The 25,419-nt window shown below is 42.5% G+C and overlaps 1 protein-coding gene across 3 annotated transcripts; it reads left to right on the forward strand.

Moving 5' to 3' along the window:
- Window positions 1-1,901: 1,901 nt before the first annotated feature.
- On the forward strand, window positions 1,902-25,150 carry IP6K2 (inositol hexakisphosphate kinase 2). Of its 3 annotated transcripts, none has more exons than XM_084214830.1 (6): window positions 1,902-1,983; window positions 17,835-18,133; window positions 20,260-20,482; window positions 21,332-21,507; window positions 22,754-22,929; window positions 24,366-25,150. In XM_084214830.1, exons 2-6 carry the CDS (start codon window positions 17,932-17,934, stop codon window positions 24,861-24,863), a joined length of 1,275 nt encoding a protein of 424 aa, XP_084070956.1. In that variant the 5' UTR covers window positions 1,902-1,983; window positions 17,835-17,931; the 3' UTR covers window positions 24,864-25,150. The 3 variants fall into 3 exon arrangements, with proteins under 3 accessions (XP_084070956.1, XP_084070957.1, XP_084070958.1); XM_084214831.1 differs by having other exon boundaries at window positions 1,954-2,094; XM_084214832.1 differs by lacking the exon at window positions 1,902-1,983 and adding an exon at window positions 7,113-7,219.
- The last annotated feature ends 269 nt before the right edge of the window (window positions 25,151-25,419 follow it).

Below are 25,419 nucleotides of genomic sequence, written 5' to 3' on the forward strand. Positions count from 1 at the left end.
CATGAACTGTATCAGGGAAGCTGATCGTGGAGGAGGTAGGAGATGCCAAGTAACTCGAATAGCCTGGAATTACTCCCCCACTAATTAAGAGGAACGCAAGGAAGTACAGTGAGGAGTGCAGCTTGAGGAAACCTATTGCTGCTGCTGATGTGAGCGTGGGGGAGTGTTCCCAGCCTCTGGAGGGCTCATGCAGCCACCCACTGGGGAAGGGTCCCACGGTCACCTCAGATCCCCTCTCCCTGTGGCAAGGGAATACAAATCAGATGTGAGCCTGGGCTAGCTCTGGACTTGCAAACACAGATTAAAGCTAGTAGCATGTGTCAATACCCTCCAGTCATAACTGCCAGTCAGATTTCTTCAGTAAATTACAGACCTACCCTCTCAAGACCAGCTTCAGCCCAAAGAAGCGTAGATTTGAAAAAAAAAATTAAGTATTCAAGGGAAGTAATCAGGTTTAAATGGAGAGAGACACACACAAAACCAGATTTTTATATTAAGGTAATCATGATGGCACCAGCCAGATAAATGAGAACACTCTCACCAAGCAGGCCTCTTTGGCTTTGACTGTCAGCCTGATGAACAAGAGGTATATCTTATGTAGTGAGAACCAAGGGGTAAAATTGTCTCTTACACAAGACTCTAGTCATGCTTTTACTTTAGAACAATTAAAAACCAGAGATCTCTTGCCCTCTAAACCTCTTTGGTGAGCCAGTGCTCGCCTCTCCAAACCAAGGAGCCATTCCTGAGCCAGAGAAGCCCGAGGCCCACACACAGGCAGGCAGTTGGGAAGCAGAAGTGGGAGGTTTGAGCAAGATGCCCTATGCAGCCCTGCCTTGGCAGCTCAGAGCCAGAAAGGCTGGGTCGCCTCCAGAAAAAAAGGATGCCTGTTGCTGGGTGTGTTGTGCAGCAGAAGTGTGGTGGCTTGTGCGGCTTTTAGCTCTCTGACCTTTATTTAAATGAAATGCAGAGTAATTTGTATCTAAGTGGAGTTGTTCTGTCTCATTAGTGTGATTAAATAGATGGCAGAGCGTTACTAAGTTCATTGTCAGAGAGACTGTTGCTTAGTAATTTAAACTGCAATTATCTCATTATTCTTTTTTCCTTACAATGATGGTGGCTGTTGTTACCCACAGTTCACTTTGCATTCAAATCTTGACGAATGTGATTGCATTTTGAGCATCAGCCACTGGCCCAAAAAAGTCACACAGGGTAAAGCTGCGCGGGGAGAGCCTCCAGGACCTTCAGCTGCGTTTGCCTGAGATGTTTGGTGTATAGAAACAGAAGCACAGGATGTGCAGTGAGCTCAAGCACACAGCCCTCTGAGACTCCTCTGCCTCCAGGGCTCGGCAGAGCTTCCGCCTCCTCAGCGGGCGAGCAGTGCTGGAGCCCCGCAGTCGTGCCCTGGGCCCGTCCCGACTGACGGCACGTGTGGCATACCAGGGGACAAATGGTTTCCAAGCAGGTACTGAGCGCAAGTTACGGAGAGCCCTGTCCATGGCTGCGGAGGTGGAATCGACAGGTCAGGGAGGCGAACGGGACAGGCCCCAGCCTGTGCCTGCCTGGCTGCTGCCTCACAGCTCGGGGCCACGGCCGGCTGCCCAGCGCTGCCCGCTTGGGCGGAGACCGTGCCCTGTGTGTGCCCCGCGGAGCGTTGGCAGGACCCGCTGGCAGACCCGGAGGGGTCGCTTGTCCCGCGGCCCCGCTCCCCCGTGTTCCCCCTGGAAGGGCAGGCGGCCGGGCCGGGATGCGGAGGAAAGCCGGAGTCGAGGCCGCCCCTGCCCTGACTCCCCTGCCCCGCTCCCCTGGCAACAGCGGCGCCGGCGGCGCCCAATCAGCGCGCGGCGGTGCGCGCCCAGCCAATGGAGAGGCGGGCGGGAGGGCGGGGCGCGCCGGAGCGGGGAGGGCCGGCCACGCGCCGCGCCGCCATCTTGACGTCTGAGGAACAAAAGCGCTGAGGCCGCCGCGGCGCCGGCCCAGCACCAGGTAATGGGCGCGCCTCGCTCCCCCCGCCGCCGCCCCTGTCCCGGGGGCGGTCGCCGCTGAGGGAACAGCTGCAGTTCCGCCCGCCCGCAGATCGGTGCCTGGCCCGGCGAGGTGGGGATGGGCGGCTGCCCGGAGGGGATGCTCGGTGGCGGCCTCGGGGCATTGCCGGGCTCAGCGGGCGGGGAGGGGGGCGCTGGCCTGGAGCCACGCCGGTGACGCGGGTACGGCCGGGGTGGGGGACAGAGGTGACAGCGTTTGCGGAGCATCCCCGGCCGCTCGGCGCTTCCCGCGGGGCTTGCGGAGTGGGGGCTGCCGGCCGCGCTGGCCCGGGCTCGGCGCGGGGGGGCCGCGGTGGTGCTGCCGGGGCTGCTGAGCCCGGGGCTGGTGCTCGCCTCACGCTGTTACTCAGCAGTTCTGTGAATCGGCAGACGTTGTCTGTCCGTTTTGCCCGGGTGATGGGTGTGCTGCTGCTCTGGCGGCTGCTTGGTACGCTCGGTAATAGTTCTAAATGAAAAACGGGTGCTGCGGGATGTGTTGCATAAGTGGATGTGATGCTCAAGAATACTCTTTTTCTCTGTAAACTGGAAGTTCTGGGTGATGCCTTGTTAAGAACTGTTAGGAGGATGACGATTTGGTAATACCTTTCTAACGTGGCTTGGGACCTGCATACGGTTTAAACAAAAACACTTACGGTTGAGGCTTTGGAAATAGTTATCCAGCTTAAAAAAATAAATGTTATCGTTGTTGATAGAATAACAACTTCTTGGTAGTTACACCCTGATATGCCCTTGGCCTTAATTCCACTGTGAAAACTACTCATGTTTAACACTGATATCTTTCCTGATATATGCTGGCATTTAATTGCCCTCTACTTCTAGGCTGCCTTCCCCCCTCCTTTTTTTTTTTTTGACACAGTGCCTTATGTGTCCCATATACTCAGATGTTCAGGAAATGCATCTAGTGCCCCTGTGCTTTTCCTGAACATCAAAGGGGACAATTTTGTTTCAAATACTCTAATTGGAATTTTGCTTTAATACTTGGTTCTGGAATACTAATGTTTGGTTTAACTTCTTAGGTGATGTATTATTGGTCATTACTTAACGTGCAGCACTGAAATGGTAGTAGAACAGATCTGACACTTGGGGATAACAAGGTTAGGGTTGTTTTAGCCAAGAATTGGCCTCTTTGCTCATAATTTTTCTCATATAAAGACAAAACCTACTTGTAAAGTTTTCTTTTAGTTGAATTAATTTGTGTGTTTTCAGGACTCATTGGTAACATTAAGGAATGGAAACTAGGTTTATGTACATACGAATCCACACATAAAGATATTGTTTTTAAAATGAATTGATTAATTTGTTTACTGTTGCTGATTTAACATTTTCCAGATTGCTGTTATATTTTTTTTCTTTAGTAAGTAAGGAAGAACCCAGTGATTTAACTGACAGAATTCGGGAAAATTTATTTTTAAGAAATAATTTTAATGTTCAGAAGTCAAGGATCATGGGAAGGATTACAGCCATTCACATGTACTTGTAAGAAATTCCAGACATTAAACTTGGCTTTGTAGTTTTTCATAAATTTACATTCATTTAACTGAAAAACTGTTTTTCTGCCTTTTCTGTCTTTAATGTTTATACCTTTCTCTTATCTTGTCTATGGTACTTTAGTTACACAAGCATCACAAGCTTTATATTCTTATTTCCTTTGGAGGAAAGGTAGATCAGAGCTGTCACAACCATGTGGTGGAAGTTTGGAAGCAGCTGGAAAACTGGACAGCGGTCAGTCATATGAATCATGGGCTTTGTACTTACAAAAATTCTTTCCCTACCAGTTGCTTTGAAGGAAGATTTAACATTTGTCAGTCATGAGGTTTTGAAAAACCTGGATGAGAAGAGATGTTAAAGAACCTCTTTGCTGCCTGTCAGTGCTTGTGCTTCTATCCAGATCAGTGGTATTGGTATTACTTTAGTTGTTCTCCAGTCAGCTGGGGAGTGTGAGGTTATTTTGGGGATATTTTTAAATTTGAAGGGTAGAGGAAGGATGCAAACCTCGAGGCACTTGGGGGTGTCTCAGTCTGTCAGCAGTGGTGACACACAAATGTCTGCCCTTTTGGGTTAGCTGGAGGCAGGGAAATGTGTGCTGTCAGGTTGGTGGTGGAAGATCTGCTTCACTGGTGACGTGGAATATCTTTGTGGAATTTACCTACAGGGATAAATTAAATAAAAACCATTCTTTAGAAAGCTCTAGTTCTTTACTGTCTGAGTATTTTGAGTGAATTGAACTAAATAAGATCTAGGGAAATTCTGGAGTAACTGGTGTTAAATGTCAGTTCTTTTCAGTGATTCTTAATTTGATAGTCTTTAGGAATTGGGAGATAGCTGGGGTGTTTCTGAGATCAGGAGTGCTGCTCCTGCAGCTAACACCTGCCTGAGCTTGACAGCAGGTCCAGGACCAGAATAGGCAAAACAAGTGTCTCCTCTCTAACATCCATAATGCTGGCCTTCCTGGGGAGCTGTGCTTCAGGTGGGAAAGGCTGGGGCCAAAGGCTGGTTTTTGAAGTGAACCAAGATTTGATGTGGGTTTTGGTGCTAAGCTGAGGTATAGGTTCTTCCTTTTTGATGAAATTCACTGGTTTCCTGAATGGTTCTGCACCCTTGCTTAAACACAGAACTTGTTTAATGGGTAGGAACGTGTTCCAAGAGTTCACATACCGCATCCAGAGATTGAAAGGGCAGAAACTGAGGTGCAGCTAAAATTTTTATCTTGTGTGTGGTATTTACTGCTCTAGTTATACCCAAAGTGTGGGGGTAAGAGCCAAATATAGAGCAGTTTAAAGTTTTCTTAAGCTGCCACTTTACATTCATAATAATTCTTATTTATCTGGTGAGCATGGGGTAGAACCATTAGCTGAAAGCTGTCAGGTTTTTACACTGATGTGTGGAAAAACCTTGCCGCCTCTCATTCAGTTCATCCACTTATCAGCTGTTGAATTTGCTGATGCTTAGCTCCTCCCTGTTGGCAAAAAGCTGCCGTTGGTCTCCAGGCAACGCAGGTCCGGCTGAGCATCTCTGCCTTGCTTGAAGAGATGAAAATTTTCCATTGCAGGGAGAGGATTTTTCCTCTTGCTAATTCTTTTATCTGGCTTGCTGTCTTCCCCAAGGTCGTTGCATCTTTGAAACAATACAGGGATAGTTCACAAATATCTAGAGGTTATATTTTAAGGATTTTAAGGTATAGCTGCAGATATGTGTTTCTGTAACTTTTGTTAGAAATATCTCATTAGAATGTTAATTTTGGGCCTTTCATAGTAATTTATTTTATTGCAAAGTAGTTCTTTCTTTTCCTGCTTCTGTTAAAAGCTGTATGACATTGTATCACTTGCTGCAAGCAACTAGAAATTTCTCCTGCAAAATCTGAAATACTGGAAGGCATTATGGAAACAAAATTGTTTGTTCAAATGAAGGTCTGTCATTGGTTGTGTTTAATCAGGTGTTCAGAGTTTGAAATCTGAAGTATTCTGCAAATTCTTGGCTTGTGTGGCACAAAGCCATTGCAGCCCTGCCTGTGTCTCTGAAAGATGCGCTGTGTCAGAATAAGGGAATGATAATCTTCATAATAGGTACAGAATGTACCACTCTGCTGTTATCAGCTATCAACATGCAGCCTTTGACCCTCTGCCTGCATTGCTCCTGCATGAGGAGGATTCTGTATTGGAGACAGCTGGAACCAGTTACTGCCCACTATTGCATTTTTACTGGAAAGAGAAAGGCTTGCTCATAAAATGATTTGGACCACTGAGAGTCTTGCTTTGTGTGAGTGCCATGATGGATGGTAGGGCAAGAGGTGGCACAGGCAGTGCCTGGTTTGGAGCTGAGCACGTGCTCACCAGCCAGTTAAGGGCCCTAACAGACCAAGGAACTACTGAATTCACACAGTTGCCATTCAGCTGTACTGCCTCTCTTGGTTCCTGTCTTCTGTGCTGCTGTGCTGGCATCCAGAAGGTTAGAAGGAAGGGGGAAAAAAATAATTTGGATGACTTACTTAAGCTGGTTAATAGCATCCCAGGTTGTTGAGACTTAAAATGAACAGACTCAAGGACAGAAGATACAATTATCGAGGTTATTTTTCATTAGAAAAAGCAAGGGTTTGGGGAGTTTATGCTGAAGTCTATATTAGAATGAGTACAGCAAAAATGGTTTTACTTTCTTGAAGCACAGAGGGCTTTAAGCATACCCAAATGGCTGTGCAGTGCTGTGATGCAGAAATTTTCTACACTGCCTGAAACCTTATCAGGAATTTTGGGTGCTGCTCAATTTCATGCTTATTGAAGATGACCTCTTTTCTTTTGACATTTGCTCTTTCCCTTTTTCATATATTTTTCCAGAAAAATGGCAATTTATTTGCCTTGTGCTTTGGATATATGGAGACTGTGTGATGGCAATGGACCTTTTTTTAATTACATAATTTAGTTTCATGAGGTTACAGAAATGAGAAGTGAAACTGCCTGACATGATAGGCATAATCTTTACCTTTCTAAGGTGTTACCACTTTCAGAAGGTTGATTCAATTTAATGGAAGATACAAGGTTCAATTGATGGGTAGGTGTGTTCCTACTAATATAGCTGTCATGGCAACTGGGAATCTGTTCAGCATACCTTAGGAAAATTGGTTCTGGCTTAATAGAACCATTCAGTTTTCTAAAGAGACATCTGTGAGTATTAAAGTTGAGGGTATAGTTCTGAATAAGCCTGACGAAAGTTACTTAAGAAAAATTTTAAAAAGTTGTGGCATTTCCAACAAGGAGGGAACAAAAAGGTTGGGGGTGTCATTTGGAATTTGTGGAGCTAGATAAGTAGTCCCTTGAGTGTGAAGGTAGATGAAGTAAATGCTGATAGAGCTGCAGTGAATTGCCTAGTGAGAGGGTGACTGACTTCAAGTTGTTCCATTAAACGAGGCCTCTGATGTATTTAAACCTAAGTGCTGAATCGTGATCGTGTCTTAAAGTTCAAATAATGTTTTAACATTACTGTGTGCAACATTTGCTTTCAAAAAATAAAGTGCTTTCTTCATAAGCTTGACTTCTTGAAATATTTTTTCCCCCCCTCATAGTGTGTTGGTTTTTGGACATGCAGAATTGGAACATCAGCACACTGTGGATGGTGGTGCTATGTTGTGGAATTTTGGAGAGAAAATAGTTTTTTGGCAGTCGTCCAGTCTGCTTCTTCCCTTTTCGGTGAGTGATGGTTTCTCTTTGAAGACAGTTGTGCAGTGCACACTTGGTGGGTGCTATAAAAATTGCCTCTAAAGCAACAGATATTTTTAAGGGAATAAGACATACTCCAGCCGTGTCCTATTGCCTGGGCTATTTAAACTAGCTAGCTCTTGTGTATCAATAAATGTATTTCAACCTGCTTCAAGGATAAGAGCAATACAGCCAAGCTCCTGATGAAGCTTCCTTTTCTAGATTACTGAAATTGATAAGATTTTTTTCAAGTGGTTTTGTATTGCTGTTTGAATATGTAAACTGTATGAGATTAAAATGGATTAATTCCTTGTCAGTGATTATTATGCTAAGCCTGTAATTGGCCTCAGATGGTGTAAGAGGAGATCACTGAACAATGAAACATGAAATACATAAATAATTTTTTAAGCATTTTTTAAGTACTGTGCAGGTGCAAAAAAGGTCCTTTTCATGGGAAGAAACTGTTCTTGAAGTGAGTTGCATTTACCAGGGGAAACAGTCTAGGTTTTTTCCTGTGGTTTTGTTGTGCCATGTGAGAGTCTGTCTTATAAGACTTCTCTCCTGTCCTTACTTGCTCTCATCCAGTCTGCTGCAGTTAAACAAGAAGCACATGAAAATTATTCTACTCTATCTTTTGCGTTTGAACTTTGGTAATTGCACTGGCAGCCCTGCAGGGAGCTATGTGTTCAAGGTCTTAGGTCCCAGTTACTTTCAGCTCTTTAGGGAAAGAGCCTGTGGAGGTCACTGAATCATAGCAATTCTTCCCTTTAAGATGCAAATCTGGGTTGTGTTACGTGAATTGAGGTGTGTTTGCAGTAGTTTGCAATGTTTTGAAATGTAAATACATTCTAAAATATATATTAAATACATTTCATGAATGTGAGCTGTTCTGGAGCACAAACTCAGTTTATTTTAGTCATCAGAAGTATTCTTGGAACCTACATTTGTAGATCTGGAGTTAAAAATGGGGATGGGCATTCCAAAATATGATGACTCTCTCCTTCTGGGCTACTTTTCAATCATTTTTCCACATAAAGGGACTAAACTTCTTTTTAGGGGTATTGATGGTATAGGTGAATATACACATAAATGAGAAGCATTAAATAGGTTACTGTGCATTTAGGGTACCACTCTTCCTATAATAATGTATTTGTTAATGATCTTTGCTGTGCATTCCTTTGGAAGTTTTTGCTCGAAGAGTGAGCTTGGATTGTAGGATTTAGGCATCAAAGCTTTAATCTAACAATCTTGTCCTTTGGGCCCCTAGTGCCTATGGTATAAAAAGCATTAGAGGTTGGTATTTCTAAAGCAATTACACGGAGAGAAAATCTTTGTGTAGTTAAATGAGGGTGGACTTTGAAAGGGACTTGACACTTGTCCTGTATGAACATTATTTTTCTTATCATATTTGGCAAACGGGTCACAGCTGAAGGGCTGGTCACAAAGATTCCGTGTTCTTCCATTGAGTGACTCGAAATACAGTTCCCAGACTGCTAAATTCATGGTAATGAGAAAGGCATAGCTTTGGATTTATTTAATCTTAATGCTGGAATTTCTTGAGGGTGTTGGTGTCTTGAATAATACTTTCACGTGTGATGTGTGTAATCCACACAATTTAGCTCTTGCTGTCATATTTTCAGGAGATTAAAGGGTGGGTGCTATTTTGGTTTCCCCACGACAAAGGGCGGTACTGTCTTTTTGTAGCAACTGGTGATTTTGGCCGCTGATGCCAGAACACCATTTTAAGATGGATCAGTTTCTAAATAGGAAGTTTAAGTAGCTTAGTTTTGGTGGTTCAGGTTTCTTAGTTTCCATGGTATTTTTACTTGGAAAAGAGACTGGTTCTTAAATTACACAATCCCTGAAAAAACTACATGGGTCAGAATTGCATGCTCTTTTCTGTCTGAATATGCTTAGTAACTTGTAACTTGGCTTTATTTTAGTTCTAGAGAGATAAAATAGCTTTACTTGAGAGGTAAAACTGGCATTTTTCCAGAACTTTGTAACTGTAGGAGTTAAGATTACAGATTACAAATGGTATAGGGAAAGCTGAAAGCTGCTGCTTTTTTTAGATGTTGAAATATCAATTGCACAGGGCACATAACCTCCTTGCTGAATTTTAAGAAATTGCAGCTCAGGGGCTGCTGTGCACATTTATGTGAAAAAGCTAGAAGTTCTTGGAGAAGGCCTTAGTGACTTGTCTTGCTTTCCTAGACAAAAAAGATTGGGGAACTGAGTTTCTCCTAATACTGTAGACCTGGTTTAAGGAGGATAGGAATAATAATTGTACATGAGGAATAATAGTCACAGAACATTATTCAACTTCAGATTGTTTGTGTGTAGTTTGCTCCCTCAATATGTTATGCCTAATGTTTCATAATTCTTAAGTTTTATCTGTTAAAGCTGTATTCAAAAGTCTTTTGGGTATAGGAGGTGGTTCTGCAGCTATGGTGCTAAATATACAGGTATAAATACATGTGGCAGTGTTTATGTCTGTTTGGGTTTTATTTAAAGGAAGACAAAACTAGAACTCTGTGTTTAGGACTAAAAGGAGATAGGATAAACATGTTGCTAGTTAAAAAAATGTTTTTCCTTGAAAGATTCCATCTATATACATTTTTCAACATCTCAGTGCATGGTCTTTCATTTCTGTATTACAGACAAAATTCATAGTGAATGGAAAAGGCTTGATGCTCTGGTCACAAGAAAGGATATCTCAGGGTGCTGTCTTACACTGCTGAGAAACAACAGAACAGGATATTAATGTAGCACTTGACAGTCCTTTGCCATTGGAGCTGCAGACTGTCCCTCTCCTTTCAGAGTGGATGAAATATCTAGGAGTAGTACCTTTTGATATGACATCCTTAGAAGAAGCTAGGGCATTTCAAGTGGTTTTTGGCAGTTTGAAAGCAGAAAAACGTGTTCTTCTTTGGTGGCAATCTTCTGTTTGCTAACGTTAAATGTTTGCTAGTATTTTTAACGCTAATTTTAAAAACAGGATTGGCTTTCTACCTTGATGGGCCAAGACTACAGTGGAGTTGTCATGTTCGCAAAGGGTTTTGCAGACATTTTTTGTAGGAATTTTGTACACGAGTTCATGTATAATTCTGGGATTCTAGATTCCATCTGTTATGCATGATTAAGTAAATTATGATCCTTGTGGGTCCCTCCCGACTCAGAATTTTCTGTGGACAGCCAGTATGCTCTGCAGTACATAGCCCTTAATTTGTGAAATTAATCCAAGGCACTTGTTTCCTTATTTATCTGGAGATGTTACTTAATTTTTCTGAACTGCAGCAATGTAGTTTGGCAGTTACCAGCCTTTAGTAAAGATCAGTTAAAAAAATAAAAGACATTGTATCAGTATTTTTAAGAAGCAGGTGGCTTCTTTTATTGGTCTAGCCCAAGCGCACGGTGTGCAATAAGAAAAATTTGCTTTCTTGGCTTTTTGTGACTGTAGGTGGTGATGATAGATGTGCCACTACAGTGTCTGACTCCCAGCACCCTCATGATGTACCACTAAAAGCTATAGTAAAAGAGTTTCTGCTTCCAAAGGGAATGCACACATAGACTGAATATGTAGGTCTGAAGGAGCTGGTTACTCTTGAGTTTCCAGTGTTCTGCTGAGTCTTTTTACAAAACATCATGCTTACTCATCCCTGAGTACAAGTCGTGTAACTTAATGATCATTATATTGATTGATTTGCTGCAAAAGAGCTTAAATAACCTTGGCTTGCATAGAAACTTACAGCTCAGCATCATTTCGTCATCACAGCCCCCTGTTTCAAGTTGTACTTGATGAGAAAGAAGTCCTCCCCCAGTCTGTCTTTTAAAGAAAGACTCTAGTATTTTCTCCCTCTTGATGCTATGACCCTATCCCTCTACTCCTCATGGTGTTAAAAACTATTGATTGCTTTATTAAATTTGAATTATTTGCTGCTTGTTATACTTTTGTTTTTGTTCATAAATAAAAAAATTCTGAGAACTGATAATGTCAGTGCACTTTTCTACCAGAGGTAAACTTTTCCCTCCAAATTAGTTACCAGAATAAATGTGTGCTTTTTGTAATCATGCAGAATTTAGGGCTGCTCTTAAGACTTTTCTCAGAACTGTAGGATTAATACGTGCACATTATTATGTGGGCTCTGCATTTCTGTCTCAATGACTTAAAAATTATAAACTATAGCTTTCACTACTTAGTTATATTAATTCTATTGCAGATACAGAAGGCTTCAAAAAGTATCCTAATGTGGGATTTGCATTCTATGTAGAGGTATAATGCATCCTCAGAATCAGGAATTGATTAAAACAGTTGGGATAAATTAATGCAGAGCTCATTTATCATAATTGTTTTGATTGTGACAAATTTGTGTCCAGCTGAGTGGACACTAGAGAATATGAGTATCTACATTATAATCTTAAGAACTTCTGAAAACAGAACACATCGGAGTAACTTCAGTTTCTGAGCCAAGCAGTAGCTAGAGTGAACGTTAGAAGCAAATCTTGACTCATGTTACTCTGGGCATATCTGCTAATAAAGTGTTTTGTGTGGAGGAATGGCATTGATTTTCATAAAAATTTAATCACAAGCTGTGCAAGACCTTTGAACCTGAGCATGTTTAACATATCTAATGCTTTTAATACTCTAAAGTTCCATCCTCTGCTTTCTTTTATTCCAAGAATGTACCTTGCTATTTGTAAAGTACCACATTATTAGTAATGGAACAAGTAGTTCAATCATATGAGGATTTGTAAAATTCCTGTAATCATTTCTTGGTTTATAGGTGTATTATTGTAGGCTCTTATAATGTGTTTATCCTGTTTCAGTTGTGAAAAGTCAAAGTCATTCTCTTTGAGTAACATATGACTTACCAACTCAGATCTCAAGTACCTTTTCAATGTTGTGCATGAAACAGGTGGAGGGTGGGCTCTCAAAAACATACCATGTGTTTTTCACCTTGTTATTTGCATCTTTCTGTGTCCAGTCTCAGCTTTGTTGTTTCTTCCTGAATTTCTTTGAGCAGAAGCAGCTTTCTCTTTGGCTGATCTAATATGTCACTGATACACTTCTGTCCTGTTGGCTGACTGTGCCGTTCCTCTCTTTCCTTGTACATTGATTTTGCATGGCCTGGTCTTTGGTAGCAGGGGGACCACAAAGATTGCTCCTATGAGGAGCTGCTGGAGGCTTCCACCATGTCCAGCAGAGCCAATCTCTGCTGGCTTTGAAGATGGACATGCTGCTGGCCAAGGCTGGGCCACAGAGAGAGGTTGATGGCATATTTAAGAAGGAAATCAAAACAAAGTTACAGAGTTTAGCTTCTTGTCAGAGGAGGAGGTGAGAACATGTGAGGGAAACAACATAGCAACACCAAGGTCAGTGGAGAAGAGGGGCAGGAGGTGCTCCAGGCGCTGGAGGTGAGATTCCTCTGCAGGCCATGGTGAAGCAGATTGTTCCCCTGCAGCCCATGGAGGTCCACAGGGGATCCAAAGATCCACCCTCAGCCCACGGGGGAGTTTCCCATGGCAAAGCAGGTGGATGCCTGGAGGAGGCTGTGATCCAATGAGAGACCCAGTGGAGAGGGCCCTGCTTCCAGGCTGGAGCAGCCTGTCCTTGGAGTATGACACCCCACGGGAAGAGAGACCCATGTCACAGCAACTTTGGGAGGGCTGTGTGCCCATGGGGGGAGTTGACCTTGCAGCAGGTGCTGCAGACCAACTGCTCTTGAGGGTGGACTCAGGCCAGAGAAGGTCATGGAGAGCTGTCTCCCCGGGAGGGACCCCAAGGCCTCACAGGGGAAGGACTCCTCTCCCAGAGCAGCAGAAGAAAATCTCAGTGATGCCCTGACCCAAAAACCCCCATGCCCTGTCTACCGGTGCTGTTGGTGGGAAGGAGGGGCGAGCTGGGAGAGAAGGTGTTTTAAGGGTTTATTTTACTTCTCACTATTCTCTTCTGATTCTCTTGGTAGTAAATTCACTTTGCAACCTTACGTTGAGCCTGTTTTGTCCTTGAAGTGTTTCTCCTGGTCCTTACCTCAACTTGTGAACCCTTTGTTAATTTTTGTTTTCTCTCCTCTGCCAGCTGTGGCAGGGCAGGGTGAGTGAGCAGCTCTTGTGGGTTCCTGGTGTTGTGTCAGTGTCAAACCATGACACCTTGGAACCTTGGGAAGGGGCTTTGCTTTGTCTGCATCGTCACCCTGCAGCAGCTCTGCTCTGCAGATCTCTATGCTGTCAGCTTCCTCTTCACTCCCCAGTGAACTGAGAAAAAAGGAAGGGCAGAAAGCTTTGCTGCCTTGCTATTTCTGTCCCTGTAAAGCTGATTTATGGCTGTGTGGAGCTGAAGATGCTAACCATCAAAAGTAAAAAGCCTGCACTATAGGGAACCCAGTTTTAACAGATTCAACAGAAGGGCAGTTCTGCATCAGTAGTTCTATCATTACAAAGTTTTGGCAGGAGTTGTATTACTTTTGAGATTGTTATGAAGGAAGAAGCTGCTGCCTAATTGAGACCTGTGCTCTCCAGAGGATGTGTTCATTAATGCAATTATGTGTGGGACTAAGTCGAGAATCTGTAATGACATGAAGTACCTTCCAAAGAATGCCGTCACCTGAGATTAATATTAAGAGCCTGAAAACATGAATTCAGTGTGGTATTCTTTTGATGGCCATTGTCACATGTGATGGGGATAAGGTGTCTATAAATGTCACTTCTGGTTTGCAGGCTTGGGTTTTAAACATCTTTTGCTGCTTACTGTAGGAATGACATTGCTCAAGTGAATGCTGCTGTGTCAAGCACATGTTTATTTGCTCCTTCATGTTATGTCAGATTTTTTTCTTAAAATGCTTGACATGTGAAGGGTTAGTAAATCTGCATTTTTGGCTGATGTGTTGTTTGAACAAAAACTAGTCAAAGGCACTTAAAAGCATGTAGGAGGAAAAGGGCAGGGTACAGTGAGCCTGCATTTGCTATCCGGGAAGATTGCCTAAAAACAGCTGTTCTGGGCTCTTTCTTTCCCAAAGAGCATTAAGAACAATCTGGGTGTAGAATCAGAGGAAAGGCGGTGAAAAACTGCATTGTGCTTGTGCTGGTCAACATCAATGCCGCTTGAAACTGTTGGTCTTAGGTCAAAGCTTTTATTTGTAAGGAACTGCAACCAGTTTGGCATATTGTGAGGCTGTTTATGGAATTAAAGTATTTATAAATGAAACCGTGCAAAGCATTTCTGATGGGCATTACAGTTGTGCTCCAGGCCCTGTTAATCTGAATGGCAAAATTCCAAATATTAAGGAGAGCCAAAATGATAAACAAATCCTGATTGTTAGTAATGGTAATATTAAGGCATGCAGCAGAAAAAAAGTCTAAGATCTTACTCAAAACTTTTCAAATGAGAAGAATTTCATAGGGTGAAAAGAGACTGAATTTATTAGGTAAACAGTGCTTCTTGAATGGCTAAAATATATTAATTGATCAAAGTGAAAACTAAGGCCTCATTGAAACCTAAATTGTTGACAAGATTTGTCTTCTTGAGCAGTGTGACAGTGTTCACATCAGGTCTGGTTTAGGTTCATAAAAAGGTAAAAGTTGCCTTGCACAATTAAGGAGCTCAGCTAAAGGCTTTATAGCATGGAGCTCCTTGCCTGGTGCTCTGTTCAGCAGTCCTTGCACACAGTTTCTGCTGCAGAGCTGTATTAATAGAGCTTTTTCAGCAGGGATATGTACTACAAAAATTCAGTCATAGAAACGGAACATGGGGGAGTTGTGCTGTAGTTTTTTGGAAGATAAAAACAGAAGGAGAACTTACTAATACAGGCACAGCAAACTCATCTTCATTTGTGTGAGCTTTCCCCTTTATTTCTCGCAGTTTCACATTTGTGTTGTGGTAATGCTGACTGGCTACACTGTGTTTGACTACTTACGAATGTTTCTAACGTTTCTCTCAAAAAAAAAACCCCACCCCTATCTAAATACTACCTAACTTTTAATAACTTATCAGATAATTTCTATAATATCGGAGCACTAAAAAACTTGCTTTCTTTTTCCTCCAATGGGAAGTTACACTGTGTGATGTGCTGCCAGATCTTACTTGTTCAGGAAAGGGTGAAGTAGAATGAGTAGTCCTGTCCAATTCTGTGCTTGGCAGTTCCATTGCTGAGTGCAGTCTGCATACAAGTACTGTCCAGACCACTTGGGCATCCGTGGAAGCAAACAAGTTGAGCTGCTACTAATGAGCTCCCTGAAGATGTTTTGGGTAAACAAGGTGTACATCATCTGTGTTGGAGATGATGTTTGCTATAGTCATTTCTATGGCATAAATATCTTCAAGACTTAACTCCTGATGCAACTGTAATGCAGGAGGACTGGGACAGATTGAAGTGTTTGAGGTTAAAGGATGTTGCAAGGTGCTTTCTCAGTCTGAATCACTGCACTTGGCAATCAGTGTCTCTGTATCAGGGGTAATTAGGAAGGCAGTCACAGAGTGGTGATGCTGACTTGGAAAAAGTGGCTCTTGTACTGCTGCTGTTCTGCAGGGCTGTTAAATGTGACTGTGCCAGTGTAAAGCTCTGGCACTGCAAGATCATGTACAAGTGAAATGTACCTCCAGTGAAATCTGGGACACTTCTGGCTTTCTTTCTGAAATTCCAAAAGACTGGAGACATTATTGGCTCTAGAAAATTCTAATGAAAGCTCAAAAGTTGTAAAATTACTGGTGCAGAATACAGACTGATGCTTATAATTCCTGTAAGAGAAAACGGAAACATTTCTCAGAGTTTACTCAGGAGGTAATCTGGTTTGTCAAGTGTGTGTTTGGAGACAGCTCCAAGTGTGTTACACACCTGCTGGTAAGCCAGCTTGCAGGTGAGCCTTAGTGAAGAGCAGCGTGGCTCTGCATGGAGTGGGTGCTACTTTGGGGAGCCGTGGAGAAATAAATCTGTGACCCTGGAGCTGTAAGAGTGCTCCCTTCTGACTGTGGGAGCTGAAGAGATACATTGGACTGCCCAGGACTTTGGGGACAGGCCATGGTTACCTGGCTTTTCTGCACTGTCAGGGCACTCCAGGGTTGCTCAGCTTGGTGCAGTTGGGTGGTTTTTTTGGAGTGGCTTGTGTTTGGGGTGTTACTGAGAGGTTTTATATGTGTATCTCTGAGTTGTCAAATTGTTGATGCTGAGGTAGGTTAGAAAATTCTGTGATGATGCAGTAGCTGCATTAGAAAAAGAATACTAGGAAATTAAAAGTAGTAGAAAGAAAAATGAAAGTTTATTGATAATGCTCTAATCTTAATAATATAGGTTATCAGAAGACAGTGTTGTTTCTGGGGAATACTGTTCCAGATTAAAGGGGAAAAAAAAGAAAAAACAAGAACCTGATAATGTTTTGTCAAATAAGCCACTTGGAAGAAAGGATGGGGAAAAAAAAAAAAAAAACTAAACTAAAAAAAACACATTCAGCTCTTATTGACCTGTTATCCTTAGGTGCAGGTAAACATTCCAGGACCTGGAGTTCATTCAGTTGATCGATCTGTTGTTTCTTTAAGCAGTTTAGTTGTTTAATTCAGTTAATGCTCTTATGTCCAGGACATGCTGTAGGCGTCTGTAGTTCTGGCAGTGCCGCTGTTTTAAGCCTGCAGGTCTCTGCTTTTCCAGTTAATGTAAAGCTGTTAAATATCTAAGGAGGACAAATAAAAATAGACCTGTGACCTAGAACACTTTGTAGTCTCTTTGAATTAAGTGCATTATTGTTCGTGTAACTATCTTCAGGCAAAATGAGTATGAGGTTGTTTTTAGCCGCAAAAAGTTAATCATTAAAGCTCTGGTCTAAAATTAGAGTAACTCAACTTAAAAATTTACTGGAAGGCAGAGAACAAGACAGTCATGTTTTAGTTTTCAGTGTCGCTTCTTTAATTGCTCTCTGAAGTGCAGGTTGCATGAAACTGGTGTTTGGCCAGAACCAAGCAGCCTGGGGTCACAGGGTACAGAAGCAGATCTTTTGGATGCAGATGGCACAGACCACTGCCTTCTGCTGAATATAGGGGAAAAAAGGCTTTCTTGGAAAATGGCACATGAGCATTATGGCTTGCCTGTCAAGAGCTTGCATCTGTGTAATATTTTTGGTATCTGACATGTTGTTGTGAATGAACCGGTGCAATACACGTCCCACCCTAGACATCGGTTGGTTGCTGTCCTTGCCTGGAAGGGAGGAATTGGACGCTCGGTGTTAATTCCCGATTTCTCGGGCTGGCCTGCGCACGGGGGCTGTCTCGGCGGTCGGGGGCTGTAGTGCGGCAGGCGTGGCTGGCAGCGGGGCTCGCCCGGGTGCCGCCGCGGGGCCGCCTTTGCGGGAGCGGCGGGCGGCGCTGGCCGCCCCGCTCCTTCTGGTGCTCCGCGCGTGCGCATCGCGTGCTGGTCGCCCCGCCCCGCGAAGGCCGCCATTGGCTGCGGCTCGGCGGGGGCGTGTCCGGCGGAGCCAGCTCGGCTGCGCCCCGCGCTCGGCCGCAGTCCGGAGCGGGAGGTGCGCGCGCTCGGCTGTGCTCGGCCCCGCTCCGCTCTCGCCGGGCTCCCGGGGCACAGCACCGACACTGACGGCCGCCGCTCTCCTGTGTTTGCCTTAACAGACTTTTGAATCAGAGTAAACACCTGCGGGGCTCGGAGGCTTCAGGCTCTGAACTGCCTTCACCACTGCCGCCGTCTTCTGTCTAATGTGCTACAAGGATGAGCCCAGCATTTGGAGCAATGGAAGTGGAGCACTATTCCAAGGGAGTCTTACTCGAGCCTTTTGTCCACCAGGTTGGAGGACACTCCTGTGTCCTCCGGTTTAATGACAAGACCATCTGTAAACCTCTTATTCAGAGAGAACACCAGTTCTATGAGACTCTCCCAACAGAAATGCGTAAATTCACTCCACAGTATGAGGGTAAGTTACCAAACCTTTGAATGGGGTTGGCCTTTTTGTTTCTGTTAATGCGAGTGTGCTGTGCTCTCTGTTCTCTCTGAAATCTCTTCTGTATGGAAGAGATTTTAGGGGGTTTTTTTCATGTATTTTGATGTTATCTGAGGCAGGCTGTGGAGATGCAGGGTGGAAATGCTTGCCAAGTTGGTGTTTGGGCTGACTAACAGCATTAGAGTAGAGCAACTCTGCTGGTGATAGCCCATATATCTCCCTTAGGCACAGGTAAGTAGCTAACAGCTTGAGAACATTTTCAGTAATTATCTGCCTTTTTTTTTTTTTTTTTTTTTTTTTTGTGGATTTTTTTTTGCCACTTGTTTAATGTTTGTTTACAAAGGATTTGGTAAGGATGGATAAGAGTGTTTTGTGTAAGCTTAGTTGTGGTCTCTTTTGTGCTTTGATTTCTCCTCTGACTTTCATTTTGATTGCAATAAGTACATGCCAGTAAGGTGTCTTGTTGAATACTTGCAGTGTTATTTCTGCCATTAAGGAAGTGAAAATTCCTGGCATTTAGGTAGGCAAGGATCAAGTAGCTGAGGCTGAGTCAGAAGTTATGTAGGAGTGGAAATTCCAGTTCTCCTAAAAATTGAATTAGTTAACAGGAATACTTACTTTTCTTTCTTCTATTCCATCAACTGCTGTCTAATGATTAATAAATAATATGTCTGAAGCACTTCTTTTAAAATGCAATTGCTTTTTAAAGCACATTGATTTTAACAACCATGATGGCAATGAAGTTTTGTGTTCTGTTTGTGAAAGTGATGGAAGACTTCACTGATGTTTCAGAGTTAATAATCTATGCTCATTTACAGAGACTTTCTGCCATGTCTAATTACAAGTTCTTTTGGACTGGAAGAAAATCTGATCTTTGAATGATACTTTTCAAAATGTAATAGAACCATTGTACTAGTATATGTGGCTTTCTGGGAAGTATGGGGAGGGATTTAGAGGGAAGGGGCCTCTCTTGGTCCACCTCTGTTTTTTTTTTTTCCAGAGTAAAGGCAAAGAAGCCATTTGCTAGCTGGCTCCCCCACCCTTTTCCCCATTGTCCTTTCCTTTGTGGCATCGGGACAGTCAGAGGTTCTGTGCTCCCTGCCCCAGCCCTGCAGGTCTGGGAGCTGCCTGCCCAGCTTGGGAATTCCAGTCTCTCACCAAGACCTCTCCCCCAGCTAGTGATGAGCTGTAAGAACTGTGCAGACTGATCTGAAATAGAGGACTGGAAAACAAAATAAAAACAATTCAGATAATTGTTATGGCTTCTCCATTAACTCATGTGGTACTGGGCACATCTGTCAGTGTTCCACTAAGACTCTTAAAATACAATGCAGTGCTCTAGAGACTCCTGAGGGGAGGATAAGGAGAAAAATGCTTTTGACATTCACCATGTTTCTGTACCACAAACAGATTTGCTTTGTATTGCATTTTTGTTACTTATTCCACAAGATTGCTGCATTACCAGTATTAATAAAATATATTTAAAAAAAATAGAAGAAAATGTATAATTAAACATGGTGATTTTAAGTGGAAGCTTTTGGACTAGTTTCTGTTGTAATGTGACATTTCCCTTGTTTTGCTCTCCTTGCACATCTTTCCTTTCCCTTGGGATCTATTAACCAGCCGTTGTTCAGAGAACTGCTTTTTGCTCTGCTGTCATGCAAAATTTAAAAAGTTTTTAGTGTGAATTTTTATTTTGTGCAGGTCACTTTTCACCGCAAGATGTTAACAAATGTTTTACATATCACTTAGAATCAGACCAGTCAGATTTTTTTAAATTAATAAAAACTTTTATTAATTGAAATTGTGTCCTGTTATTATTTGATTGTTACTTGACTGCCTCAGAGAGACAAAATGATCTTTTGTATCATTGTTGTGCCAATATGATAAATTGTCTTTTGTGAGGTGTCATTTTTGTCTAGCTCTTTTGATATTTGTTAGGTTGGCAGATGAGTTTTGGCCTGTGGCAAGATAGAAACTAAGGACTGGGGTAAGAGAAAAAATAAAGTTGCTGTATTCTTAGTGTAAAAGAACGTGTTCTAAAAGGCTTGCTTGTCGCTTGAGCAGTTCATAACTGTCTGGGTCGTTTTTCTCTTCAGGTGTGGTATCAGTGAGCTTTGAAGAAGATGAAGATGGAAACTTATGTCTAATAGCATATCCATTAAATGGGGACCACGATAACTTAGAAAACTTAGATAACTCTGACTGTGAACCCAAAAGTAAGCTATTGCGGTGGACTAACAAAAAGACAGTGTTGTTAGAAAATGAGAAGATATCGAAGGAATGGGTCCGGCAGCACAGGAAAGAGGAGAAAATGAAAAGGTAAGTTTGACTTTTAGCTGTCAGATTCTGTTCTCCGGAATTCCAGAGAATTCCTTAGGACTCTTTCTTCTTTCAGTTTCTTTTCTCTTGTTTCTTTTGTTTTTCCTGACCTCTTCAGTGCAGACAGGTTCACTAGTGAAACTAGTACATCCTTACCCCTCATTAAAAGGCTAAGTTGAGTATTTTCTTTTTTTTTTCTGCTGTGGTCAGTTGAAACAGGTTTCCCAGAGTTATTTTGGACACTTCAGAAAGAGAAAAAAAACCACAAACCAAAGAAACCTAACCACAAAAAAGCACCTCTACAAACAAACAAAAAGCATTTACTCACCTGCAAAAGAACAGTAGTTAAAAATAAACCAACTGCATACATATTTAAGTGCTAATATGTATATGGGATACTATGTTAGGAATCCTGCTTTGTCCCTGCAAGTGACATTTCCCCCCCTTGTTAATTCCTGTTAATTGTGCCCACCATGAACTGTGACCTGTGATGTGTTGTGCTAAAAACAGTGACCTTAGCAAAGGGTAAACCTTAAAGTGAATTGCCACATCTTGCATTACTTCATAGAAGCGATGCACACAGGTAAAGGATATATAAGTAGAATTACTACATGTTTTGTAACATTTGGCTATATGCTCATTTATATTAATATGGAAGTGGCTTTGTAATGGTTGAAACACTACTCATGGGCATCTTGTTCACGTATACAGAGAGGAAAATAAAGATTTTACTTGCTGTTAATGAACTTGAGCAAAATAGGTTGTAAAGTTAAATCCATTGACAACCCCTCTTCAAAAGCTGATTTTATCTCTTGACCTGTAATTTGTTACTTTGTTCTTTTTTTCTAGTCACAAACTGGAGGAAGAATTTGAGTGGCTGAAGAAATCTGAAGTCTTGTATTACACTGTAGAGAAAAAAGGAAATGTCAGTTCTCAGTTTAAACACCATAATCCTTGGAGCATGAAATGTCACCAGCAACAGTTACAACGGATGAAGGAAAATGCAAAGCACCGAAATCAATATAGTATCCTTTCCTGAAAGTACCTCATAACAATGGAATGAGTAGAGCTCTGCCTCTTATTTCTTGAACATTCCAGATAAGAGTGCAGAGCAGGCTTAACTGCAGTCCTGAGAGACTCTCTGAAGCTGTGATTTATTTGGCATCTTTGAAGGATTTGCCAGCACTTCCTAGAAATGCACTTTTCCAGCACGTAACAAACTACCTAAGCTGGGAAATTCAGAGAGCTGAATTAAAATATTCACATTTTGGCTTAGTGGTCATGTTGTACAGCATAGTGTTTGGTGTCTTCCACAAAACCAGTTTCTAGTGAGAGTTTTCAAAGGAGATGAGTTCTGTCACTTTTTATTACTGTTTTGATATTGGTGATCTTAAAAACCAGCGGCCTCTTCTTTTCATCAGTTTCTTAAACACAGAGGATGTTGCAGTGCCTGGAGTTTCTGCTTCTAGTAGCCTCTTTTTGATGAGCTTTAAGAAAAGTGGAATATAATCAGTCGTGTAGGATTGCAGCATGAGAAACAAAGAACTGGCTGAATCCAGGAAGGCTGAAGCACAGTGGTTTTGTGCTGTAGATTCATAGGCAAACATCTCCACCCTGAGCATTCCATCAAAAACTGATCTTGCTGTAGGCTTGGATGGAACTGATACATCCTGCAAAAGTAGTACTTATCTAAATACTGAGGTAAACAAATTTCTCAGTATGAGGAGTTTCAGTGATGGATTACTAAACATTTATGAGTAATAAATGATCAAATTGATAGGATTTTTGGCTGGTACCCTCACCATTTCACTGTAGATTATTATTCACTTGCCTAAAAAGTGTGTGATATGTTTGGAACAGTAATAATACCGATATTTTAAAGTTGTAAAGGTGGTATGAAAATGCTTTACTGGTTTTGAATGGTAATACAAACACACAAAATCTTCACTTCCCACAGAAAAAAAAGTCTCTTGCTAGACACAAAATACGTCATAATTCAAAGTCAGCTGCCAAGTTATATTTTTGTATAACCCTGATTGCTTTTGGTTTTCACTTAATGTGGAAATTCACTAGTCTCTTTAGACCAGTAAAACTGGAACTGTTGTAAAACAGAGAGGGCATCTTAAGTTTATGTAACTAATTTTTCTAGATTACTTTATACTAGGCATGTTTTGGATATCCGTAAAGTTTAGAGTGAGGCACTATAAAATCAGTGGTAATGTTTTTAAGACCCTTATTCCTCATTGTGAGGCTTGTTCCTTAACTGCTCAGAATTCATTTTGCTGGAGAACCTGACGTCCCGCTACGAGGTTCCGTGTGTGCTGGACCTGAAGATGGGCACGCGGCAGCACGGCGACGACGCGTCCGAGGAGAAGAAGGCGAATCAGATCCGCAAGTGCCAGCAGAGCACCTCGGCCGTGATCGGAGTGCGCGTCTGCGGCATGCAGGTGAGGGAGAGCTCATCACCTGTGGCCAACAGGCTCGTGCCTGTGTCTGTTAGTGGAGTTTTGGGTTTATGCAGGCATCTCACAAGTTGTTAGCCTTGAGCTGCTGCGCTTCATTTCCTTCACAGAGGGGAGTGAGCATTTTGAGTGTCACTGATCACTTGGAGCATCTGCAGGAGCAGCCTGCAGGCCACGCTCTGCATAAGTGAGTGCAGGCTCTGAACACACAAACAGCCTCCTGCACCTTATCAGCAGTTCAAAACTGTTAAACCTACTGATTCAATTACCATTTCAGGATAGGATAGGAACACTTACAGGAGGGGCCAGTTATGTGCATTTTGAATTATGGGTGTGGAAATCTGTAAAGATATTAAGAAGCAATTAGTACTGTTCTGTAACTTTGAAAGCCACAGATCTTTCACTGCTTGAAGTAAACTTGTTGCAAAGTGCAGGCAAGAAGTGCTTGGTAAATGTGATAAGACTTGTTGCCAGATGAGGAGACATTGTGTGGACTTTCACCTGAATTTTTTGTTTACTTGTTTCTGTATTCCTAGAGTGACAAATGGGAAACAACATGTTTGTGTTGGAGTTTTTTCCTGAAGCTTCTCTCCTCCTATCCAATAGATTCCAGGAATGCTACCAGTGTTTGCTAGGACTTGTTCCACAGCAGGACTGTTGGCATGTGTGGTGTTCAGCTCACTATGCAAATTCAGAGAAAAAACATGAGGCAGAAACGCAAGTGTGGGAACCACACTTTTTTAAGCACAGTGTGCTGGGACTTGAGCAGGGCATTGCCATTGTTCACTTTCCAGTGTTGACCTGTGCTGGAAAACAGAGAGGAACTTTGGAAGCATCTGCAATCCTTTCTTGACCCAGATGTTTAGGCATTATTGAACTATCAGTTGTATAGACCACTCTCCTGCCTTCCTGCAGGAAGGCATTTTTTTGCAGGAACACCTCTGACTTCTTCAAATACAGATGATTATGAGGTACACCTTAGTTTTGTATAGGAAAGTTTGCTGTCACTCACATCTCAGCATGCTGAGAATCAACTGGTACGTCCTAGAGCAGAGGCAGGTAATGAGCTGGATGAGTGGCTGTGGTACAAGTTGTAGCTTGACTTTTAAGGTCTTGGCTGCAGCTTTCCTAATCTCACTTAAAGTCCTTGTTCTTACATTCTGGGTGGAAAAGCTCAAATCTAAACTGAGGGAATTTTCCACTTCCTCTGGGTTGCACAGGCACTGCTGGATCAGTTGATAGCAATTTCTATAATTGTGCAAGAGCAGTTTTGGAGATTAGTATGTCATCTTGTAGAAGCTTTAAGAAGCATGCTTTTTTAGTTTTTAAAATTTTTTTTGTGTCTCTTCAAGGCTTTGGTGTCAGTGTACCAGCAATTTTAACTATTCCTTTTTTTCCTTGTCTTGCGTTTGTATATGCAGGTCTACCAGGCAGGCACTGGCCAGCTGATGTTCATGAATAAATACCATGGAAGAAAACTCTCAGTCCAAGGATTCAAAGAAGCACTTTACCAGTTCTTTCATAACGGCAAATACCTGCGCAGGGAACTCTTTGAGTCCGTTATTAAAAAACTTACTGAACTCAAGTCTGTGCTGGAGAAACAGGAGTCCTATCGCTTCTATTCGAGCTCCTTGCTGATCATCTATGATGGAAAGGAGAGGCAGGAAGTTGCCGTTGACTCGGATCCAGAGGACATAGAGGACCTTTCAGAGGAATCTTCAGATGAGTCGGCAGGAGCCTATGCCTACAAACCAACTGCCAGCACTGTCGATGTCCGCATGATAGACTTTGCCCACACAACCTGCAAGTACTATGGAGAAGATTCTGTGGTGCATGAGGGCCAAGACACGGGTTACGTTTTTGGACTCCAGAATTTAATAGATATTATTAAAGAAATAAGAGACGAAAGTAGTGAATAAACAGTGTGAATGCACATCAGTAGAAAGCACTATTGTGACTCTTTGTATTCCAAAATTATTGGCCACTTTCTGGTGGTAGGAATCTTTACAGGCTCTGCAGAGATAATCCTGTCAGAGTCAGACTTGTTCAGAGGGCATTTACTTACATTGGTGCTGGACCTAGCACTGGCAAAACTTGGTATCCTTATTTATTTTAACTTTCTTAAACATTCCATATTTGATTACTCAGATACCTCTGTTATCCCTGTGTGTATATGTTCCAATAAAATTCTTTTTGTTCGTTGTAAGTGATGCTTCCGTTGTTGCTGGTGACTGAGGAGGAGATGAAGCTCGGATCTCTGGTGTAATGCAGAAGCATCATGTGAACAGCAAGGCTTACCTGCCTCATGAGACCACCATGTGGGATAGCACATCTCTCCTGGACCTCCTGTCAAGAGTGTTGAGCAAGCCCAGCAGAGCCACTGAGCTGCCAGGGCCCAGCACCTGACCTTTGAGGAGAGGCTGGGACAACAGATCCTGTGCAGATGGGGTAAAGACAGCTTCTGAGAGGCCTCCA

Source organism: Fringilla coelebs (genome assembly GCF_963513975.1).
Source record: "Fringilla coelebs genome assembly, chromosome: 13".
Classification (NCBI taxonomy): Eukaryota; Metazoa; Chordata; class Aves; order Passeriformes; family Fringillidae; genus Fringilla; species Fringilla coelebs.

What these genes read in the sequence shown, in the direction of transcription:
- IP6K2 (XM_084214830.1), top strand. Translation starts at nt 17,932, where the DNA reads ATGAGCCCAGCATTTGGAGCAATGGAAGTGGAGCACTATTCCAAGGGA. An exon ending in AAAGCACCGAAATCAATATA is followed by an intron (nt 21,508 to 22,753) that starts GTATCCTTTCCT and finishes TTAACTGCTCAG; the next exon opens with AATTCATTTTGCTGGAGAAC. An exon ending in TGCGCGTCTGCGGCATGCAG is followed by an intron (nt 22,930 to 24,365) that starts GTGAGGGAGAGC and finishes TTGTATATGCAG; the next exon opens with GTCTACCAGGCAGGCACTGG.